Below are 25,254 nucleotides of genomic sequence, written 5' to 3'. Positions count from 1 at the left end.
TTTTTTGTTTGGTTGCTGTACAGTAAAAGGTTGGATGTGATTCACCATTTAACTTATGTCACATATTATAAATATATGCTTCAATCAGGGGCTGCAGAACCAGGGTGGCTTCAACTCCAAATTTTTGGTAAGATATTTTATTAAAAAAAACATGAGTATGACCATCAAATTGTGAAATGTTCACCCCCCCCTTCACTTTCAAATTCGTTTCACAGCCCTGTCAATTTTTTTTCCAGTTATAAATCTAGTAAAACCGAAGGAGAATGAAATCCTTGAAGCAAGTTAGCTTGTATGAAAACAAAGAGTGAGATCGATGAAAGTGTCATAACAATTGGACAAAGGATAAGAAAGTTGTGAGAATTTTAATGTTGAAACCACTATTATAAATGCGAGCAAGATTTATGGTCAAACATAAAAAAATTGATCAAAATAGGACAGAGAATAATGATTGGTTATTTTAAAGATGTGCATTATTTCGGTATTTAACAGTTCTGTGCATGTCTTTATGAACATTCAAGGAGCAAACTAATGTCATATCCCCACTTGTTCTCTTCTATTTCATTATATGAAATTTATTCAAAATTTGTCCCCCAAGAATTTGAAAAGTTGGTTTGACATCTGATTTAATGCATTAGATAGTCATTGCTGCAACAGACATATCATTCAAACTTGTATGAAAAAAAGTAATCATGATTTTATGTAATATAATAAAAGAAAAGTGGGGATGTGACTTCATCTGCTCACCAAATGAACATTCGTGATATGCATATAACTGTTTTCAAAAAATATTAGGCCAAATTGATAGTTGACCAAACGGGTTTAGCCCATGGATGTGGTCTTAAACTATCTAAACAAAGTGAATATAGACCTTTTGTTTGTTTTTGTTGGAAAATTTCCTGGTCATTATTTTCGATGTTTGTTTTTAAACTTTTTTTTATTTTCTGGCCAATGGTATCCTTTGACCTATGGTCCGTTCATCGAGTACCCAAACTCTATGCTGACCAAACAGATCCGTATCATAAAACAGTAAGTGACAGACACACAAGCAGAAGGGTGCATGCAATTTTTAATATTTGATCATTGAGACTTTTTCAGAAATGTTTTGTTTTTAAAATACAAGAAGATATATCACTCAAGTTATTGCAAATAATACAATGATTCACAAATGTTAAATCATTTTAAGATATATGAAACGAAAAATGGGGGAAAAATAAACTTTTCTTGTTTATACTCTTTGTTTTCATCTTTTCATTAAGATGAATAACGAATGTATTCCATGAGCATGATACGGTAGATCTTGATAATAATAATATTACGTACGACTTGTATAGCGCACTTTCCATATTGATTAGATGTTCGATAGCAAGGCGCTTCAGAGCAGAAGTATAAAACATTACATATAATAAATTTTTGAACAAAAAGTCAATGTCTGTCTAAAAGCTATGTTTTCAGGTTGCCATTGAAGGTGGTCATTGAAGTGTGGGATTTTAATCTCTTTGGAAGAGAATTCCACAGATCTCTCCCTTTTTTTAATATTACGGCCGTGGTTGAATATGCATTTCAAAGGTGCATGTACATATGATTGCAGCATTCATTCATCCGAGTATATACCTTTAAGGCAACAAGTAAAACTTTCTTTCTTTGATATAAAAATTACAGTAAGAACAATAATTCACCTCTTTCATAACAGAGTATTTACACAAATGGGATACCTGACCAGCGATAAATCATCACCCATGCAGTTTACATTATAAGCAGGGAAAAAATTACATGACGTTAAGAGCTATTTTGCCCCCAATTTGCACAGATATACCATCTTACACGTAAACTCCGACAGATTAATCAAGTTCTTTGAAAGCCTGACCCGAGACCACTTAAAGAACTCTGAAAGATTTATCAAGACCTAAAGAGAATTTTGACAGACTGAGCAAGAACTATCCTTACAATAATCTTTTAATAGGCTTCCACTTGTATGTCATAGTCTAGACCTCTTGTGGTCCTTGGCGATCCCCATGTAGATCTCTAATGATCCTTAGCGATCCCCATTGTTCACTGATTTCTATCGACTTTCGTTGGTCTTTAAATCGGGGCTATTCTACTTGGAGACTTCTAAAACACATTGCCAATCATTAGTGACTGTCTTTCAGTGTTCTTTGAATGGGCCTGGTTCTGTGTAATGGGGGCCTTAATTAACTCTTATCAACCTTTCAGTGATTTGACAAAATTGTAAAAGAGATGGTCGAAAGACCATGGAAAGACACAAATTAATCCAAAATCAAAATTGCCAAATTGAAACATAGACCAAGTGCATGGTGTTGTCTTTTAAATTGTCATAACTTCCATACTCATCAGATATCTTCCAAACTGTTGCCTTTCTTTATTTTTTTTCAAATTACACTCAAATTGAATTAGATTCTCCCCTTCAGGGGAAACGATATAAAGACATTATTTGATAATCATTTGTTTTAACAAACAACAGCCATAAGATTAATAATTTTATTTCTACTTCAGCAAATCGATGTCAATTTTACTGCCCTGTATAAAGTGCAATGTATTTATTTTCCTGTATTTTTCCCCAAATCGAGTGTACCATATTGGTTAGTGTTATCAGCGGTACCAGGAGGGTCTCTCGGTCTGGCTCCGAAATGTCTCTGAAGATGTGAGTATTCTTCATTTGCACCATCGGACGTCTCTTGACTATTGCCCAATGTCTGGTAAGTATCGGATGTAGAGTCATAGTTTACAGGAGTTTCATAATCATCTCCTGTTTGTCTTGCTTGTGGCTGATAACTTGACGGACCCTGATCGGTGTTGCGCTGAAGATGATTGTATGGTTCATCATTTATTGGATCTTCGTAGTCACTTGTCGTTGGCCTACCCTTTGGAGATTCATATTCATGTTCGTCCTCTTCTTCGGCTGTTGATACCAATGAAGCATAACCATCCGAAGATGAAGCCGTCAATCTTGAACCCTGCTGCGGATGATCAGGTGGATTGTTTTGTTCTTGCTTTGATGCATTGACGGGAACCGAATCTGAGCCAACGTGGTTGTTTGCATCTGTCAACAGAGATTGATAGGTAGTGTCTATTTTGGTCGGATTGTTACCCTTCTCAGGTACGGCGTCGTGATATTGAGGCTCCTGTCTTAGTGGTTGATAGGTATTGTTTTGAAGATTTTCCTGGCTCGGAGACGTGTTAGTTTCATCAGGTTCAAGGGTAAAATACTCTGGGCTATCAGCATGAAGAGCCTGGTAGCTATCCTCCATTTCTTGATCAGTGTCTCCGTTCGCGGGTTTCTGCCCTCGTTCTGGACTCTTCTGAAGGGAGGTGTAACCGACGTCGTCCTTACGTAAGTCTTGATATGCGTGATCACCTTTACTGTTGCGCCTGCCAACTTTCGATTGACCTGTAGCTGCCGCTTTTTCCATTCCCAGGGATCTATGCAACTGGTTAACACCTGTTACAGGATGCCTCTTTCCATCTTTGAATAGTTCCTGGTATGAGCTTTCTTTTGGAGTGTCCTTGGCATTTGGATTGCTTTGTTTGCTGTCGGGTTGACTGTATTCGTGATAGTCGTCCCTCTCCTTGCCACCGAAGAGAGTATTGTAGTCCTGTTCCCCCACCTCGTTGTAAATAACAGGGTTGGTGGTTACAGAGGCAGAACAAGGTAGATCGGAGTAGTAATGCTGCATGGCATCAGAAGACCTGTTTCGGTTGGAAGCATTTTTCTTTTCCGGATCAGTGAACTCTGCATACTCGTGTTGTTCGCCAGTGTCATTCTCGAAGGCAGGGTTTTGCAAATTTCCATGGAAGCCTTTGGGATGTTGATGATCTTTGGAATTTCTTCTGAAAAAAATGTAGGAACAATAAGCAAAAACTGATTATGCTTGCATGGCTTATTTGCAAAAATGATACTGGCTGTCCAGGGCACCTCAATCCACTGACTTCCGAGAAATTTTGATTATCCTTACTTGATTTCTGTTTGTGATATGTGATAGAAATCGTTTGTTATTAAGGGAATGAGCGAACAAACTTTCAGTCGTCGTTATAGAGGTCTCTAAAAGGTTACTTTAACGTACGCCTATTTTGTTTGAACTTAAAATAAAAACGAAGTGAAAGGATTAAAAACAATGGATACCACTACCTAAATCACCCTAACGCAATACTAGTCACCCGGCAGGGAATGATAGCATGGTTATATTGTTTTGTGGTTTTGATTGCTTAAAGTGTGAAAAAACGCAATTACTAAGGGATGTGAATTTGTTATATGTAACAGCAGTATAATCTACTACAGATGCAAGATGTATATTAAAGAATAATCTCAAACGGGAATAATTGTATAAAAAAGGTTTCCCAAAAGATATATTGATAAGGTGTGTACCTCTTTTTGTACCACAAGAATCCTATCAAAGCGATGATCAAGACGATGAGAAGGACCACTACCACGGAAATGACGACTCCATTTCCACCTGTTTGGGAAAAAGGTTAAATAATTATTAATAGGAAAATAAACCAGATTTCAAATGAGAGCGACTATTTTTCCTAATAAATCTATGTTCGTTATCCATCATTTTCTTTCACTTTGAAGAATTGACAAATCATGTGTCAATCGAAAGCTTATCAACTTCAGGAGTCAAGACGGACAGAGACACTGGCGTAAATCCGTGTTGATGGGTGGGGGGGATGACTGAAATATTTTGACATTTTTTTTGCAATCATGTTTTTAGATATGCAAGGAATTGCCATTGATATGTCCACAGTGGCGTACCGTGGGTCACGGCATTGGGGGGGGGGGCACCAGCAAAAATGTTGAATCACTGAGTGAGTGCGCTAGTGAGCGCGCTCAGTTGCCAGTTATACTGCCCTAATAGAGACATTTTAAGGACGATGTCATTAAACTGATATGTATCTCACTGATCAAATAATGCGAGCGCGAAGCGTGAGCTGAATTTTTTTATATTCACACCTAAAAAGGGACATTATAATAAAATTTGTGTAATCATGATAGGTACCTGTCTCGCTAAACAATGCGAGCGCGAAGCGCGAGCTGAAAATTTAGATAATTCAGACCGGAAGTGGGGCATTCTAAGGTTTTTTTGAAAGAAATAACTAGGACCATACGTATTTCATTAACCAAATGATGCGAGCGCGAATCGCGAGCTGAACATTTTTGATATTCAGATCAGAAGGGACATTTTAAGGACTGATTTTAGGAATTTATGAAAAGCAGACATATCACACCAATCCACTAATGCGAACGTAATCACGGACAGGAAATGTTTCATATATACGAAGACCTTAACATGGGGCAATCACTTTTTTAGTCGTGAAAAAGAAGCATATGTCACTACATAAAACAATGATAACTCAAGTGCTAGGAAATATATTTGGTTTATATTGACTTGAAAACGGGATGTTTTAGTACAACAGGATTATATATCACGTTAAACAGAAAATGCGAGCACCAGGAACAATGAAGACGTAGGCCCTGGGCAAATTATGTTTCATAAAGTTATGATAAATATGTTTCTTATGTAATATAACATAACATAATTATAATATAATATAACATTATAATGAATAATCTTTTCTTCTTTCCCACTACGTTTCTCTTCCTTTCTCCCTCTTTTCTCCTTTCCCCTTTCCCCGTTTTTTTTTTGTCAGCCGATGGGGGGGGGGGGATGTGCCCCCCATGCCCCCCGTAGTTACGCCACTGTATGTCCATCTGGCAAATACCCCTCCAATATTATTATCTTTTTTACCCCATGATGGTTTAATGGTTTTATTAGAGATTACATTAAAACAATTTTGACATTCCATCTTAATCCCTTCCCAAAGACCCCAACATTGATGAATTGGAAGAAACGGGGGTTTCTCTTCAATGTTATAATAAGGACATAAGTATTTCGTTTGGAAATGGTGAACTGGCTCTTTATTTGCATTTTATGATTCAATAATATTGTTTTATTTGTTAAGCGGTATTTTAGGAGGAATTTTCACCAATAAAACAATTATCTCTTGTGATTTTTTTTTCATTTTTTTCGTAAAAAGTGGGGGGGATGTTTGTACAGGCCATCCCCCCCTCCTCGAAAAGTGGGGGGGGGGGATATATCCCCCCCATCCCCCCCCCCCGGGATTTACGCCAGTGGACAGAGAGCCCGGTCATGCACGGGATACGCAGACAATGCAGTCTGCAAGGTGACCCGTATCCGTCGCAATTGATGGAAATTTGATGGAAATGACATGAATAAATGAATGAAATTAACCTGAAGATGGCATTGATATCCCCGAGAACTCTGAGGTTGAGATATGTGAAGTGCTAGGATGGGTAGTAGGTGAGAGTGAGCTTCGATGTAATGAAGTCATTGGATTAGTTGATCGGCGGAGCGAAGTTGATGTAAGTTCCGTACTCGGGGACGTTGACGTACTCATGGTTGCTCCTAAAAACAATCGTAGGACAATCATAATCGTTAAGGAGTTTAGAGTTATAACCACTCGCGATTGATAGCGCTACTAGTAAACATGCTCACAGGTCACCTATTTTACAACGTTTGAATGTTCGTTTATCGTGAGTTGCGATCAATCACTATGATGCTTTGGGCCATATTTTTGCTATAGGTAACAAAAGATAACGAATTACATGCAATCAGTCGCTAATCTCATATAGTGCGCCACAATTTAACTTGTGCTATTACATGGTCATTTCGCATGTTGACGGAGCATAAAACATGCTATATATCACTATGGGCAATATTGCAATGGGCAATATCCCATGTTGCTGATTGCCTGTTGATAATTATCTTTCGCGTGTGGCCGGTGATAAAACTTATGAATGGCATTTACCTGAACGACACGGTTAAAACGTCTGAAGAAAGGCCGTAGTAATTTACCATGATACGTTATAGCCTTTGTAGAGTTTATAATCGATCAAAACGGCATGATGACGGATTTTGCTCTTTTGAAAAAAGCGCGGCAATACTATACCCCCCCCTGCTCAATAAAACAATTGCACATTTACGCATAGTCTATGCAACTACAACGTCATCTTCCTCAGAGAAATCCTAATTACTAATGATTTCTTTTTTAAATGATACAACTGACGTAGCATTTTACCCGTAGTACGTTGTCTTTCAGTTGTCGGTAAGGGGGTTGATGTTGGCTCTGGTCTGATTGGATTTGTTGTCCCACTTACGAAGAACTTGATGTCTTTAATTTTCACTAGTCCTGGTCCCATTGCTCGGAATTTCACCTTAAAGAAGATTAGATTATTATGATTCATGTTATTGAAATATCTTGCTTAGCTGTATCTTGATTTTTGTCTTGTCATTCTATTCATTTAGTTATTTCTTATTTTTGTTTTATTTTTTGTATCTATTTATCAATATATCTGTTTGTGGATCTGTGTATTTATATCGAATTGTATTCAGGTCTATCTATTTATCTAGTACATGCTTATACACAAAAAAAAAGCTAATTTAGCTCTTAAAGAGCGTGTATATAGTGACTGCACTTCGGAGTGCTGAAATGTCTAGTTCAAATTTGAACGAGAAAAATCAGCACAGCGAAGTGCAGTCATATAAAGCAATAAAGAAAGAATCTTTGGATGAATTCGGATTTTCCTGGGATTTAAGTTTGTTTATAAAGATGTCAAGTATACACGCTCAGCTCTTCGGAGCTCTCCGTGTTTTAGAATGTATATATATCTGTTTAAAGTATGTATATCTCTCTACAGTATATATATCTATATTTTTTTTATCTATTTGCTTAGGTCTGTCTATCCGTCTGTCTATTTATCATATATATATTTATCTGTTTAAATATGTCGAAAAACTACCTAATTCGTCCACATGACGAATCAAAATCTAGTTCTCATTATTTTTCTCCAAATGGGAATGTATTAAAGTCAGAACAAAGTTGAGCATATTTTTTTTTAAAGTTATTTCGTGGTTTTATTGACCATGGGATAGTGATATTCCTACCTTAAATCTTACGGTGAATTCATCAGATTTTCGCGTTCCTGTTACCAATTGGTGCAGAAACACTCCTGGTGTGTGTTTCATAAAGCTGTTCTTAAGAGCGACTTTAAGAACGACTGGTGATCCTTAAGCCCCTTTCACAATTGTTGCCAAACAGACTACAACGGCTTGCGACTCGAAAATTTTCCCGTTGTACGACTCGTTGTAGCCGTTGTACCACTTATTGTACGATCCATATGCGACAAAATGGTCGCATCTCGGTCGGGAATAAAAACCGTCCTGCTCCGATATTTTGAGCGACTGACGCGATGAAAGATAATTGCACGACAGGCAGTACGAGTGTTGTGCGACTTTGCACGCACTCGTAAGACCCCGAACGAGTGTTGCACGAGTATTTTCATGTCGTACGATGACGCATCATGTCGTACGAGTCCGTTGTACCACCCTAAGACTATTGGAAGACCTGTCTTGCCCCCTTTGCAACGTTGTACGATTTTTTTCACCCCCAATATAAGCTCGAGAACTCCTGAGCTTTCATCCCAAATGTCTGGACCATCCATACTGTAAACATGGCTGCTGCTCGACCAATAGCTCCTGGGAGGCTCTTGCATTTGCTAAGTCTGAGAAGGCAAATCCAAAACGTTCAAGACAGACATGTCATATTGATGGCCTTACTCATCCGTAGACGTCAAAGACATACAAGGCAAAGAAGAAGGTGGTGGGTCAAACCCTGGATTGAGAGACGTGTGCTGTTTGTACAGTATGATAATCTGATGACGGAGTTGCAGAGAGAATGTCATGGTGACTTCCTGAACTACATGAGGATGCCACCAGAAACGTTCCTTGAACTGTTGCAGCGCATCACTCCGAGGATAGAGAAGTCCTATCGCTACCGGCAGCCACTGGATCCTGGGCTCAAACTGGCCATCACCCTGAGATATATTGCGACCGGCAACAGCTACAAAACCCTGCAGTATGCCTTCCGTGTTGCCCATAATACCATCTCTCTGTTTATACCAGAGGTGTGCCAGGCCGTCATCAGTGAATACCAAGATGAAGTATTTTCCTGTCCAACTACCCCAGATGAATGGAGAGAAGTGGCACGGACTTACGCTGACAGATGGAACTTTCATCATGTCTGCGGAGCCTTGGACGGAAAACACGTGGCCATCAGAAATCCACCAGGCTCTGGTACGATCTACTACAAATACAAGGGTTTCTACAGCCTCATCCTCTTGGCCCTAGTTGATGGCAATTACAAGTTCCTCTGGGCTGACGTTGGTAATCCCGGTTCATCATCGGATGCCCAGGTCTTCAACCACAGCCCGCTGAGATGTGGACTGGAGAATGGTACTCTTGGCCTGCCAGATCCAGAGCCCCTGCCAGATGATGACCGAGACACCCCTTGCTTCTTAATTGGGGACGACGCCTTCCCTCTCAGGACATGGATGCAGAAGCCGTACTCCAACCGTGAGCAGACCGACGAGGAGAGAATCTTCAACTACCGTCTCTCGAGGGCTCGCCGTGTGGTGGAGAACAGCTTTGGCATCCTTGCCCATCGCTGGAGATGCTTGTTGAGAACCCCTACAGCTTGATCCAGAAAAAGCCAGGACAGTCATTATGGCCTGCATGTGCCTCCACAACCTAATGAGAGATCGTTTTCCTGGGCTTCAGAACATTGACGTTGACCATGAAGATGAGTTGGGCAACCACATCCCTGGGGCATGGAGAAACGCAGCAGTTCTGCAGGATGTTGAACGAGTTGGCGGAGGCTACCAGGCAAACAAAGAGGGCAAGAAGCTGAGAACTTACCTGAAGCACTACTACAACAGTCCAGTTGGAAGCCTGCCCTGGCAACAACACATGATATAGACTGCCACTTGGCGCACTACTTGGGATACAGCACAGACTCTGCCATAAAAATGGCATGTAAACTTCGATCATGATTTTGTGGAACGAATCATTTCAAAGTAGAAATGAATGACCATGTCAACAGTTATTTTAAACATACATTACTTTTACATCGAAAGGTAGTTTGAAATTTGAAAAGTTAACTCTCCTTAATAACATGTGTTTGAAATAAAATAATGAAGGAGAACATGTTTGAAAAAATGTGATTTATGAGAATAAAAAAGATGTACAGATATAATATATTTTCTTTTGTCATTAATCATGTTGTTTTAAACATAATATATATTTTTCAAAGACATTTTATTCACGATAATTAATTTTATTGACCATGTTAATGTTTAAAATAAAGTTTGAAATAAATGTTCCAAAATGGGTCAGTTGTAAATTAAATTGAGAGAGTTCATCAAGTAACAATAACATTTCAAACAAAAGTTCACTGTTCATTTTCTTTATTTGACAAGTCTGACAAGTTCAAATGGATGATGATTGATGTGACGGCGCTGTTGCTGCCTCCATGATTTAGTGGAATGAATCATTTCAAAGAAGAAATGAATTATCATGTCAACATTTATTTTAAACAAAAATTTATTTGACAATGAAATGTTTGAAATAATAAACGTTGATTCTCCTTTAATAGCATGTATTTGAAATATAAAAAAAAAGAACATTTTTGAAAAAAAGTGATTTATGAGAATAAAAAAGATGTACAGATATAACAAATTTTATATTGTCATTAATCATGTTGTTTTAAAAATTATATATTTTTTCCAAGACATTTTGTTAACGAAAATGAATTCTATTCGCCGAGTAAATGTTTAAAAAAGTTTGAAATAAATGTTCCAAAATAGTCAAATTATAATTTGAGTTGAGAGAGTTCGTCAAGTAACAATAAAAACAATCCTAACAAAAGTTCACTGTTCATCTTCTTCATCTGACAAGTTCAACTGGGTGATGATTGATGTGTTGGCGCTGTTGCTGCCTCCTTGCTGCTGCTGCTGAAAGGGGGCCTGCTGTTTTTGCTGGAAGTGGGGGTGCTGCTGCTGGAAGGGGGCACGCTGCTGCTGGAAGGGGGCCTGCTGCTGGAAGGGGGCCTGTAAATTGGGCTGCTGAAATCCTCCCTGAGGGTTCTGAGGGGTCCAGGTGCTGCTTGGCCCGAGCATCCCAAGGAAGGAAGCAGGTGGAGCGTCCTGGGTGAAGCCGATCGGCGCTGACTGAGGCCTGAGTGGCTGGATCATCTGGGGAGTGCTGGGGCGAGATACTAGGGTGGTGGAAAGGTGGTCCGCCCGATCCTGCTAGCGGCTCACCAAGTTGAAAGTGTCCCTGGTGAACTCTCGCCAGAGGGGTCTTGGGAGTGGGCGGACGGCCTGCAGCATCCATTCTAGCCAGGCCTGCCTCTCGTCAGCGCATTGGGTGAATGCCGCATCCACCTGGCTCCGGATGGCCGTCTGCTCGGTGGATGTTCTGATGAATTCCAAGAGGGCCTTGTCCACATCGGTGGGCGACCCCCTCTTCTGCCTCTTCTTGAGAGGTGCAGCCCCCTGGCTGGAGACTTGGTTGGAGCTGGGTGCTTGGCTGGCATCTGGACCCTCCTCATCTAAACCCTCTTCGTCGGAGGCGGCTTCAGTAATTCGGCCACTGAGGTGGCCCAGTTGGCAGCCCTGTGACCGATGGACTATGTGCTTCGTCAGAAAACCAAGGTTGTTATTGACCCATCTCTGCCTGGGGGTAAGGACGATGGCCTTCTGACCACTCTTCTTTCCAGCGGTCTTCATCTTCCCCAGGATGGTTCTCTGGCTTTTATACCATAGTTTGATGTCGGCCACTGACAATATACAAAATGTAGAAGCAAGAAATTAGTCAACATCCCAAAAATTGGCATGTTTAACTAATAAACATCATCAATAAATCGGAATGTGCATATTTTTCAGCTACTACTTACCGGTGACTCCCAGCTTTTCCGCCATCTCCATGTACTTGCGCTCCTTCTTCTTAGAGTTTTTGAAGTCCACCTTGCTCTTGTCGTAGATGAACTCATTGTCAGCGAAAAACTCGGCCAGCTCCTGCTCCATGGCTTTGGTGATACCGCAGGTAGCATGGCCATCTGTCACGTTGTTCTCATCACTGGCGGCGGCTGGTGGATCTTGGCCCCCTTCCTGCAGCATTTCATCATCCTCGGTCTGGGCTTCACCAAATTCATCACACTCATCACCAGCTATGACAGAAGCAGTAGCTTTCTCCTCGGCCACGGGTATAGGCTGGGGCCCTTCCTCCTCATCAGGCTGATTTTTCCTCTTTTTCCTTGACTTCTTTGGGGCCATGCCGATGCTTGTATTTTGGTTGTGTCTTGTTTACTGTAGCAGCGTCTCGTCAGGCATCAGCGGTTGTAATGAAGAAAGTCGCATCGCGTGTCGTATTTATAGGCCAACACCTCGCGCGACAGGTGGTGCGGTATGTCGCACAATGGGTCGTAGCCTTGTACGATCGGTTGTAGTAGTCGTACAACGGGTCGCTAGGTCGCGCGACATATGGCGCTACAAAACGCATGTGTCGTGCGACTTGGTCGCATCATCGTTCAACCGTTGCAGCCGTTGTACGACTGTTGCACCCGGAGACATGAAAATAATCGCACGATTACGTCTCACGACTGTTGTATCCTGGTGCAGTGGTCGTTCACCTCTCGTACGATTTTATATATTGCTTGCGACTCAAAGACAACACTTCTACAACAGGACGGGAAAAAAAATTTCGAAAAAAAAAATTATCGCACGAGTGAGGCGCCAATTGTGAAAGGGGCTTTACTTGTGGTAAAGGTATATTCATTGGCTATGGTTTAGCACGTAAGAAAGGTTCACCATTCGTTCTTAAAGTCGCTCTTATCTTACGAACAGCTTTATGAAAAGGCCCTCAGTTCAAATAATCTTATTCAAACTTACACCCATTGGCAATGGTAAAATACAATCTAAATAGTAATTAGACGACGCAAAGCATGTTTACTTAATGAAGGAATTAGAAGCTACATAATATAACAATTATTCATAATGCAAATGTTCTTTATATTTGCAATGAAGCTGTTTAAGAGTGAATTTTCTACTTTAAACAATGAACAAAAGGCTTGCCTTCAATGAATCGGAGGAGGCACTACAGGAAATGTCTATTTGAAGACTGGTCTGAGTCTGAGATAAAGTTTCAACATCGCTGGAGTTACAACGAATGATAAGATTCCCTGTCCACAAGGTGGCAGTTTTCATGTTTCCAGATCCTTCGAATGTTTTGATGTAATAACTGAACATAAGTAGAATGACGTCATATCTTCCTGTGTGGGTGAATGCTGGTTGGGCTCCAAAGGTGATGCACCCCAAGTTGCTCTTTTGCGTCCCATGGTAGCCTGTTTAATGGGGAGGGGGTGGAGGAAATAACGTTATGGTTTGATAAATCAAAGTTTGATATTTGATAGTGTATTGTAGTGATTTGCTTATAGATAGGCCTCCCCTTTAACATGATATATTCACTTTTCCGCAAGGTTGCAAATTCTTGTTCTCTGTTAACAATTACGGAAATTTACGTTATTGATCTTATGGTCCTGGAAACGGAAAACATATCATTCATTTCCGTGCAAATCGCAGCATCGTGATTTTCCTCTTAGTTTCAAAGTCAGGTACAGAATGAGAAATTATCAATTCTTCTGAATGCCTTTAAAAAAAAAAAATTTTCACCTAAAAGAATTTTAAAGTTTAATTTGTTCGTGTTTTGTAGTTTATGACGCGGACTTCATTTTATGCCATCATAAAAAAATCATTTGAGCGAGCCCTGCCTCTTTTTTCAAGTATTTCTTTACCTTCAAATACCTCTACCTCCTAATAAATCCAGACCCCCCCCCCTTGCTGGTAGCATTGCTCCTTTACCCCACATAACAAAACTTGATGTACGTTTGCCTACCAAGTTCTCTTTCACATATGTAGCCATAGTGGTTGTGAGTGCAATCGTGAGATTCCCAAGCGTAGTCGTCCTCACTCTTCAATCGGAAGCACTTATCGTCGACATCGAATGCTTTGAAATTTTTGTAGGTGATGGGCGAGTCATCCATCCACACGAGTTGGTCTTCAGTATTTCTTTTTAATCCTATCCAATAATCACAATCATGATCCTCAGAGCAATCATTTCCTCCAGGGTTGATATTTTGGGAAGTAGAAGCTAGGAAATTCTGCTCTTCTGCATCCTCAATGTAAACGAGATGAAAACCTTCCATCCCCTCACACGCTTCCTTTGCATCATCAATGTTCGACCCCTCGGGCTTGTTAGATTGAAAATAGTAGCAAGATCCTCCATATTTATGCAAAGTTAACGTTGTAGAATTCTGCTCACAGTCTGTTGTAAAAAAAAAGACATGGTAATTGAATGAAATGAACACAAGACATCTGTGTTTTCCTTGCTTTTAAGCGCTGTTTTTTTACAATTTTTTTTGTTTGGTTAACATAACATATACATTATAGTAACCAATGTTATTTCGAAAAAAGAGGGTATGCAGTATTTGATGCTCTATTGGATCTATGAAAACAAATTTAAATGTGACAGATATCAGGGGTCTGTTGCAGAAAGAGTTGCGATTAAACGCAAGTCAAAAAATCAATCGCAAGTCCCAAATGCGCGCTGTTGTTTGGTTGAAAATCAAGTTCTGGCTGCTATTCTCTCAAGCATTTTGCTTATGATAGCTGGACACTGCATTTTATTTTATATATTATTGCTTACATTTATATCTATGTAAATTATTCTTCTATTATGTAATCGTCACAGTTTGTAATTATTTCATTTATTTTTGTATTTCTTTATATTCATTATGATTACTGTGTTTCATATATTGAATTTTCAATAAATGCAGAAACACCTGCAAAAAAAAAGTTGCGCATGATTTTTACAGTTACGATTGCAACTCTTTCTGCAATGGGCCCCAGGCCATAATTACATTAAAAATAAACTTTGACTTGACATCGCCTCGAGTCCACAGTTCCACAAACAGAACCTACCGTTTTCTTTTTCGCAGATGTAGCCGTAATGATTGTGCTCGCAATCATGTGACTCCCAAACGTAGTCGTCCTCACTCTTTAACCGAAAGCATTCACCATCGTCGTCGAAATTTTTGAAATTGTCGTATATAATGTGTGATCCATCCATCCAAGTAAGTTTTTCGTCATTTTTCCGCTCTATTCCGATCCAGTAATCACAGTCGCGATCTTTTGAGCAGTCTTGGTTAATGTTATCAGAAGTAGACGCTAGGAAGTCCTGCTCGTCCATGTTGTCAACAAATACGAGATGGGATCCATCGGTCCTTGCCTCACACATTTCCCTCGCCTCGATAAGATTAATTCTCTCGGAATAGAAGAAGTAACAGGAGCCCTCAAAGCTGTGTAAATTGTCGCTGCATCCTACAATGAAAGGGTGGTGGAGAGCAACCGTGAGGTAATGACCTCGGGGGGGGGGGGGGCACTTACTTTGACGAGTGGATACCATGCGCGACCAAAAACACTCAGTTACGTACGTAAAGTAATTCAATTCAATTCAATTCAATTCAATTCAAAATTTATTTCAATCAATCAATCATAAAAATACAGGTATATACAAATTAGGTAAAAACATGGGATTGGGAGCCCCTAGAAGTTTTCATTAAAAAAAAACTTGTGAGTGGGGCACCACCATGGTACAATCAAATACAAATTAATATAATACATACATGTACATAAAGAGTGAACAACAAATAACATTGAAATACAATTTAAAAAAAAAACAAAAAACAATGGGCTAACATAGGGGAAATAAACAAACAAGCAAACTAGAAGTAATAATTATAAATAATAGTGATAGTAATAAAGGTGTCAAAAGCACTAAAATTATGAAAAATGGGAATCTATTCATTCGAGGATATCATAGATTGTGGTACAATTATGCAATATTTTTAATCGTATTGTGTATATATAGTTCATAAACTTACCTGATTTGACTTGCACCTAATAAAAAAACACATATGAGCACGAGGAATTCAATGTTTTAGAATTATATATTCGAATGGATGATATTGATTATTAAAGGACGAACGAATCGAGAGCAATAAGTCAAGTGAAATGTCTAAAACATATTTAAAATATCAATAAAGAATTTGAAATAATTTTCTAAATTCAAACGAATTCAAAGTCTGGAATATCGACATAGTGTAACGAATTCACCTTTATGGAGCTCAGTCCTTACCGGTTTGAGTATCCCATAAGTTCCTTCCTTTGTCTGTGCACCCCTGGGTATCAACGGTGATGTTGAATGTATCTGTAGTAATACATGTATTCATGTTATGAATCGAAAATCATTGTTTAAGTAGATTTGCCGTGGCCGAGTGGTCTAAGGCGCCGACTATATATTTCAAAGTCCGGGGTTCGATCTCCGGCCACGGCACCAATGCTCATAAGCAAAGCCATTGCTCTTTTATCCTGTATTCAAATAAATGGAAATGCTATATGCATCCTGGGAAACTAGGTATGGACTTGTTTAAAAAAAGTTTCTTTTCGACTGAAATATCACAAACAAACTACACATCCTCACTCAGAATGGTGACAATGTTCTCTTCAGATGTCATTGCTTCCCTGAAACATGGTTGGGTACCTAGTTAAGAATTGTGCATTCTGTGTTTTGAATGACAACAACGAGTAAAAACACAATTCTGTTATCCTGTTACACATCAGTTTGGCAGAAAAATGAAACTATTGAAATCAAAGGTGTACTCCGGGCTGAAAATATTTATATATAAATGAATAGAGTAAAATTCACAGAGCATTGAGCAAACTGCTGAAAATTCCATCCAAATCTGATAACAAATAAGAGTTACTGATAACAAATAACAAATAAGAGTTACTGAATTTAAAAGTTTAGCAATTTTTGTAAAAAGAGATGTATGCACGTCGTCATGAATATTCATTAGGTGTGCTGATGATGTCACATCCCCACTTTCCCTTTTCTTCTGTCATTACAGAAATCATGATTACTTCGTATTTTCATTTTTTTTTTGTTCTTGAAGGAAAACATTGAATAAACATGATTTTATATAATAAAATACGAAAGAACGAGTGGGATATGACATCATCATATCGCTCATTGAACATTCATGAAGACATGCCAAGGGCTGTCATAACCGGAATAATGCAAATCTTTAAAATGTTATAACTTTACTTTTCCTTGTCCGATTTTGATCAAATTTTCAGTGTTTTGTTTGTCTGATTTTCTTTATCTGTTCAAATCATATTATTTCAGCCTGGGGTATCCTTTCCATTTACTTATTTGCATAACCCCACCCCTCACCTTCCACGGGTTATCTATATTCATATTAATGTTCTAGGCATTTATGCATCAATAATTGTTTATAGTTAGTGTAGTTAAATAGTGCAATTTGTCGTTTCGCATATATAAAAATAATAATCTTATTAAGACGTGACGATGATTCTTCTTTATTCAATATTCAAAAAAAAAAAAAAAAAATCTTGTTCCTTGTCAAGTCATTGCCTCGGTTTTAAAATAGCTGAGTAGTAACAAGATCAGTTATTATTAGTGATGATAATAATAAATATAGTAATATCAATAAATATATAAAAATGAAAATATGTAATAAAAAGGTGGAACATATATATATATATTTGAAGTTACACTTGAATCACAATTGATTTAGCGGGCACGTGATAATGAAGCCAGCCATCACGGCAAAGTTATATGAAACGAAGCAAACAACTCACCACTAAATATGTTGACTACCTGCCCAATGACGGTGAATTGTTGGGAGGTTGAATCCAAACTTTCGAAAGAAGCTTCCATGTGGACAACATTGGACGATGACAAGAATGAGTCCCCGACCTCAAAAAAGCTTCTTGTAGAAAATGTGAACTCGCTGCCACCCTCTTCATCTGTCGCTGTAAAATTGTTGTAGACGTCGCGCGTAACTACTGTCAGAAGAATCCGATACCCTTCAGGAGCCTGCATTGTCCACTCGTAGATCACATGATCCGTGATGGTGTCAGAATTTGGGGCCACCAGCGAACACTCTATTTCTTTTCTGATTCCACGTGTAAGGTTGACTACTGCAAATGCATATAAAATGAAATGTCTAAACTGTTTAATTGACCTTTTCTACGTCTCTTATTTCCGCAGCATCTACTTTCCTACTACATCTTATACTGCTTCTTCTACTACTTCTTTTCTTCTTCCTCCTCCTCCTCTTCTTATTATTTTACTACTTTTTCTATTGATACTACTACTGTTACTACTTCTACTACGCTACTACTACTACTGCTACTACTACTACTACTACTACTACTACTACTACTACTACTACAACTACTACTACTATTACTACTACTAATACTACTACAGCTACAACTATTATATTACTACTACTACTACTACTACTACTACTACTACTACTACTACTACTACTACTACTACTACTACTACTGTTACTACTACTATTACTACTTCTACTACGCTACTACTACTACTACTACTACTACAATTTATATTACTGCTACAACTATTACTACAACTACTACTACTCAGGAGCGGTGGAACCGGGGCAGGAAGACACTTGCCCCCCCCCCAAAAAAAAAAAAAAAAATCTTAGTAGGAAAAAATGCCCTTTTCTCAAGATAGAAAGTGCCCCCTTTTCTCAAAATAAAGTACCCTGTTTTAAGTAAAACATAATTCATGTTAGGTTAAGAAATCACTGATTTTGGGGCTCGCGCTCGCAACAATTATTGTTTAGTATTATAAGGTACCCATTATGTTCTTGGTTACAAAAAGTGCTTAGAATGTCCAGTTTTCAGGTTGGAATATCACAATTTTTCAGCTCGCGCCTCGCACTTGCTTTTTTCGAATGGTGAGATATGTATTCTATTTATCAGTCACTTAACGCAGTCCTTATACCAGCTTCCTTTTTTGGTGAGAATATATTAGTACGTGAAATGTCCAAAAGTTTGAGCTCGCGATTTGCACTCGCAACATCTCGCAAGCGGCTGCCTTTTTAACAGTGATTTTCGCAATAATTGACCCCAAACGAGTTTCACAACTTCATATTAGACAATTCGTCCGATCCGCACGCTCGCTACGCTCGCCTACGGAAAACGGGCTATTCAATCTGAAATCACTGAAAAGGCTTTGCTCAACATAATTATCAAAACACAACTAATTAACGCAGATGAAAATATCCGTTTGCATCAAAGTGCCCATTTTGACATATAAGTGCCCTTTTGGGGCTTTGCCCCCCAAACGAAAGTACGTTCCTGCTACTACTTCTTCTACTACTTATATTTACTGATTACACTAGCATGACTATTACTCCTACTGTTCCTGTTGCTACCACCCCTACTCCTACTACTGCTGTTACTTTTACTACTACCTATACTTTTACTCGACTACTACTAAACCCAATCCACCACTAACACCACCACAATTGTATTTATGGCTCTGTCGCTGCTGTTCTATTCCCTGTTATTAATGTTCATTTTTTATGTTCATTTTCTTTCATTTTCTCCGGCTTTTTTTTGGAAGGGGGGGTGCTGCTGCCTTGTATGTTTTTTTCATTTTACCTTTCCGTCTTCATTTTCTTTGAAAGCAGTACACTGTATAAATAACCATTCATAACAACAACCCTGACACTTTCTGATTTGTTCTATTTCCTTCATATAGATTTCATTTTCAAATATATAGTTATGTTCGATAGTTTAGTTGTTTGATCTCGTTGTATTATTATATTAAAAAAATCGTAGTTTTCTACTTTCAGAGTATTTAATGTAGACGAAATAATGCCATGTATATTTCATTTCGTCATACTAAATGTATCAGCAAACATGGCAAAGAAAAGGAGGGAAAAAATGATGAAAGTCACCTGCAGCATCCTCATATCGGGGGCAACATAAATCACCGCGTGCCCAGTAGAATTCTTGATCGCCATTCTCATGATATTCAGGACATGACATTGTTATAATAGGAGGCACAGAGGTTGACATTGGATCACTTTCCGTGTATGTAGTAATGCGACATCTATGTATAGGCTGGATGGCTAAAAATACAGAGGTGAGAGGAAAACGATGCCCATTATGGTTTTTAAATATTCCATTACAAATTACTATAGATTTCCCGGCCAAAATCGGGAGTATAGCATTGGTATTAACTTTCCTTTCTTTCAAATCTTTCTTGCTTAAACATTTACGAAGTTTTCATTAGAATGAATAGAGGTTTCTTTTTTTTATTAATGAAGAATGCCCTTCTTTTGCGAATCGTTCATTCTATTCAGCACAAATCGGGTTTCGGTTCTCGCGACGGCATGATTTTGTTATTTAATTTGTTTACAGCAATCAAATTACTCCAATGCGCATTATATTTTGCCTTTAGTCGTTTTTTTCAGTGCGCATTGGATTCCTTTCCTTTATTTTTTATTCTCTCTTTATCTATATAAGTGAGTATTCTTCATATTTTCTTCAGCTTTCTCTTATTTTTGTTTCTTTTTTCGTATCATGCCCTGTTTTTCAATTATAATGCTCAACAAAGAATTTATCTTATCTTGTTTCATCCATCAGCATATAAAATGAATGGAAAAAATGCTCTACCATATATATATATATATGCAGCAATGAAGATACACACCTGAAAGTCGACCCTGAGTCAACCGACTTGAAGTCATTGACTCAGGGTCATGTTCAGAACTTAGAAATTTTTTTGAGGCTCGGAGAGTGTACTACGGGCGGCAATGGAGTGCTTTCACGATGGGAAACACAGTTGGGGGTGTGATCGCTTATTTTGACTTGCAACTGTAACATCTCCCATATCTATGGCAAATCTTGTTATTGCAATGGCAACTTGTCATAGTTGCAAATACCCGTTTCATAAAACCAACAACAAATTGTTATCGTTAATAACAATAAATATCTGAAAAATAGTTCGCGAACGAGCCTGATATGCAGCTCACGGCCGGTTTTTTTCTTCACACACGTCGTCTGCGATAAAATTTTGTTGGTGACAGAATTTATGTAAAATTTGAATCGGAGATGTAAGTACTTTTCAATTATCGTATTCATTCAATTATTACATCATTTTATATAGGCCCTAGTAATAAAACGAATCACTTCGGAAAGAATGGGATTGATAGTAAATGTCATATTTCCATCGTTTTCTACGAGTTAAACTTGCATTTTGCCCGGGGATATCGTGGAGGCATCATCGAGATGCTGAGTGGTCGCTATCCCGGAGCTTCGGCGTAGTACACGGCAGTGTAGTACCTTGTGTTGGACTGTATGGGATAGAACTCGGCTGAGCGGCGTTCCGAGTTTCAGCTGTCTTTCTTCTGACTTTCGGACCGTAGTCTTTAATTACCGAATTAAGTCAGTGTGATATGTGAACAGTTGTGTGAGAGTGTGCCTTAATTTTTTGTGGCTTGGGTTGTTATGGGTGACAAAAATACAGTCGAGTCTTGAGAAGCATTGCATTGGAATGGGTGTCGGCTGTCGCGTCTGTCGATGGGTGTTCACGCTCATGTTTGACCTTGCCTTGGCTTGGGCATGTTTTTTTTTCTTGGGGGGGGGGGGTGACAAAAACCAATATTGTTCTCTGTAACTGTGAGGGGGGGGGGTGGCTTGCGAGTCTCAAAAGTTTGGTGGCCAGACATTTAAAAAAGGCAAATTTTTTTTTTTTAAGCTGTGCCTGTGAGTGAGCCAAAAATTTTGGCCTTTTTTAGAGGATTTAACTTAGTTCTAGACTCTATACAAAATCTGATTTTGTGTTAGATTTTGACCAACCCAGGCAACTGCGGCCGGCTGTGCGGGCCGCAGCCCAGGACTCATCCATGTAATAGTTGGCAGACAAATGGGGTAGAATTGTGGTCGCCATAGCCGCACCCAAATTAAAGGGAAAAAATGAATTATGCACTTAACCCGATTATATGGATGAAGATTGTTAAATGTTATGATGCACATTTATATAATTGACACACACTGGTAAGCAACATAAAACATATCATTACTTTGATTCGATTTTAATAAGGTATACAGTCACACGGCAGAGGTTGTTTTATTTTCAGCTTCCTGCTAAAGTAAGATACCAACTGCTCTACCCCCCCAAAAAAAAAAAAATTATATTAAGATATGGACAGGATATTGGAATAAGGTAATCTTATCTAGTCCTGAAAATCCACAAAGTGAGCCATAATAACTTGAGGTAAGATGAACACCACCATTATTGACCTCAAGTCAGCAAACTAAAACATATCATCACTTTGAGTCGATTTTAATGAGGAATATCTTACTTTAGATACTTTATATATTTTAGGTCAGTTTCACGCTAAAGTAAGATACCAACTGCTCCACCCCCCCCCCCCCCCCAAAAAAAAAAAAAAAAACTGTTATATTAAGATATGGACAGGATATGGGAATAACGTAATGTTATCTATTCCTGAAAATCCACAAAGAGAGTCATAACAACTTGAGATAAGATGAACACCACCATTATTGACCTCAAGTCAGCTAAGTACAACATATCACTTTGAGTCGATTACATTAAGGGATATAAGGGAATGTAATCTATTCCTGAAAATCCACAAAGAGAGTCATAACAACTTGAGGTAAGATGAATACCACCATTATTGACCTCAAGTCAGCTAAGTAAAACATATCACTTCCAGTCGATTATATTAAGGGATATAAGGTAATGTAATCTATTCCTGAAAATCCACAAAGAGAGTCATAACAACACACAGTCCCATTCGCACGAAATCGCGTGGGCATTGCTGCGTTAAGTCTCCATGCTGCAGAACTACTGGCGAGGAATGTGCGTCTTTAGATATCAACTCCCCCCCAAATAAAAAATAAATAAATGAATAAATGGGAAAAAATAGTATGAGTAGGTATGATACGTGGATGTCGGACATGCCGGGATAAATTAAATGTCTCTAGACAATGTACACACATGAAAACCATAAAGTGACCCAAAACCTCAAGTAAAGTTAATACTACCCACAAAACCCTCAAGTCATCTAATAAAAAAACATGTCATCACTTTTAGTCAGTTACATGAAGGAATATAATCACACGACTGAGGTTGTTTTATTAACAGTTTTATGCAAAATCATGATATCAATCCCCCCCTCCCCCCCCCCCCCCCCCCCGCTGGAAAAACAGTCATAGACAGGGTATGGGATGAGGTAATGTTATCTAAACATGAAAATCCATTAAGTTAGCATTAAAAGCATGAAAATAAGTACATCTCATTTTAACACAGGTGTTTATAATACAAACAGAACAAACACCCCCCACACACATACACAAACTCAATGATGGCACACACACAGATGTATACACAAACACATACACACACAGACACAAACATAAACACAAACACATACACATAGACAGATACACAGGCACATGCACACACACAAACTTTAAGTTTACGTTTTGGAGAAAATATGGGGTAACTGCAGCCCTGGAAACCCTACTAATATAGGCCTCAGTACACTTAATTGGATGTAATCCAAATTGAATTGAATGAACAAATATTTTGGTGATTAATCTTGGAACCATATTATTCAACTACAAAAAAAAGTCAAAATTTTACTCTTTTTTTTAGTTATTTATTCGTTCCTGGAATAAGACTACACTATTTCACAAAATCAGCTCTCGCTCGCAGAACACACAGCAGGTCTATGAATGTACGTAGTGGCTGTTCTAATAAGCGATCACACCCCCCCCCAACTGTGTTTCCCATCGTGAAAGCACTCCATTGCCGCCCGTAGTACACTCTCCGAGCTCAAAAAAAATTCTAAGTTCTGAACATGACACTGAGTCAATGACTTTAAGTCGGTTGACTCAGGGTCGACTTTCAGGTGTGTATCTCCATTGCTGCATATAACAAAAAAGTAAGCCCCCTCCTGCCGTGGAGAAAAATGAGATTGTAAGGTTCAGTCATGCATGAGTAATCAAAGGTTGAAAATGATGTTATAAAAATAATTAATACTATATTGATAATAAATAATACAACGATGATGATAATAATGATGATCACATGTACTTTGAACAATATCTCTATATAGTTCATCAAAATGGTACGTCACTCATTTTATTCAATACGATAATGTAGAATTACGCAATATTCACAACGTAATCACTACCATTATTACTACCATACCACTACCATTCATATCACTACCATACCAATACCATGCCACTACTATACAACCACCATGACCCTATTTTACACTACCATACCACTGCCATTACCACTACCACGATCACTTCCATACCACTACATTGCAAAAACTCCGGTGTTGATTTAACACCTGCCCGGAATCTATATATGTCCACACCAGAGAAGTATTGAAACAACACCAGTTTGGAATCAAACCGATGCTGTTCTAATACGTACTAATTGGTGTTGTATAAACACCTATCTCGTGTTAGACCAATACCAAACTGGTCTTGTTTAACACTGGTGTAGACATATATAGATTCCGGGCTGGTGTTAAATCAACACCAGAATCTTTGCAGTGTATCTTGACTGTTACTACACCATTATCATACCACCATCACACTACTACATGTACCATTTGCCATGGCCACTTCCATACCACTTGCTTGACCACCACACCATTACCATGACTATTACCACACCACTACCACCACTGTCATGTCCACTACCATAACCACTGCCCTCTTCTCTGCTATGGCTACCAACACGACCATTCTTGTCCATACCATGATCTTGTTGGCCAGAATTAATTATACATCTTACCACATGTTTGATCTGTTGATGAACTCCCTGCTGATGTGGAAAAGCATGCTGGACACAACAGTAGTAGCAACAATGATGACTGAAGAAAGACGTAAAGTCTTCTCAGATCAAAACCTCGCTCCATCATGATTTCTCGGCTACATCCCATGCTAGTTTCTACTTATTCTCAACAACAATTGATTACTCTATATCTAGTCCGCCCTTGGATACAGTTCTGAAAACGCTCCCCAAAACACGGAAGAATATCATGTGTTCCCATTTACTCATGTACTGCAATAAACGTAATAAATCATCAACACCAACTTTGAAATTATATGTTTTCAAATATCTCCGTGTATTATTCACTAATTCCTGGTTTTCCGGATCACTACCCTTCAATAGAGAGAGAACTAAAAGTGGAATATCATTCTCGCTGTGTATTCGAATATTTACACAGATAGTGATGAAAAAAAATTGTTTGGAATTCGTTCTTTTTCCCCAACGCAACTGTTTGTGTAAATGTTGCATGTAAGGGTGTGTGTTTTTTTGTGGTGTAAAAATAAAAAAGAGAGGAAACGAAACCGTACGT

General features: G+C 38.6%; 1 protein-coding gene across 2 annotated transcripts; it reads right to left on the bottom strand.

Moving 5' to 3' along the window:
• Positions 1-1,048: 1,048 nt before the first annotated feature.
• LOC129280497 (uncharacterized) lies at positions 1,049-25,032 on the bottom strand. 2 transcript variants are annotated; one of them, XM_064112257.1, is made up of 11 exons: positions 24,687-25,032; positions 19,795-19,968; positions 17,651-17,992; positions 16,125-16,196; positions 14,909-15,307; positions 13,824-14,252; positions 13,004-13,272; positions 7,114-7,249; positions 6,267-6,440; positions 4,382-4,469; positions 1,049-3,846 (listed from the first exon to the last, which is right to left on the bottom strand). In XM_064112257.1, the coding sequence occupies exons 1-11, from the start codon at positions 24,832-24,834 to the stop codon at positions 2,556-2,558; spliced, it is 3,522 nt and encodes a 1,173-aa protein (XP_063968327.1). In that variant the 5' UTR covers positions 24,835-25,032; the 3' UTR covers positions 1,049-2,555. The 2 variants fall into 2 exon arrangements, with proteins under 2 accessions (XP_063968327.1, XP_063968328.1); XM_064112258.1 differs by having other exon boundaries at positions 1,051-3,843; positions 24,687-24,953.
• Positions 25,033-25,254: the final 222 nt, after the last annotated feature.

This window comes from Lytechinus pictus, chromosome 17, assembly GCF_037042905.1.
Source record: "Lytechinus pictus isolate F3 Inbred chromosome 17, Lp3.0, whole genome shotgun sequence".
Classification (NCBI taxonomy): Eukaryota; Metazoa; Echinodermata; class Echinoidea; order Temnopleuroida; family Toxopneustidae; genus Lytechinus; species Lytechinus pictus.
Note: the sequence above shows the minus strand (reverse complement) of the source record. Positions and strands in the feature narration are given on the sequence as shown.

Bases quoted from the DNA above. Each gene is read 5' to 3' on its own strand.
- LOC129280497 (XM_064112257.1), bottom strand. From the start codon at position 24,834: ATGGGATGTAGCCGAGAAATCATGATGGAGCGAGGTTTTGATCTGAGA. The intron at 15,308-16,124 runs GTAAGGACTGAG...CTTTCATTGTAG, and splicing joins CTTATGGGATACTCAAACCG to GATGCAGCGACAATTTACAC. The intron at 14,253-14,908 runs GTAGGTTCTGTT...TTTTTACAACAG, and splicing joins CATCTGCGAAAAAGAAAACG to ACTGTGAGCAGAATTCTACA.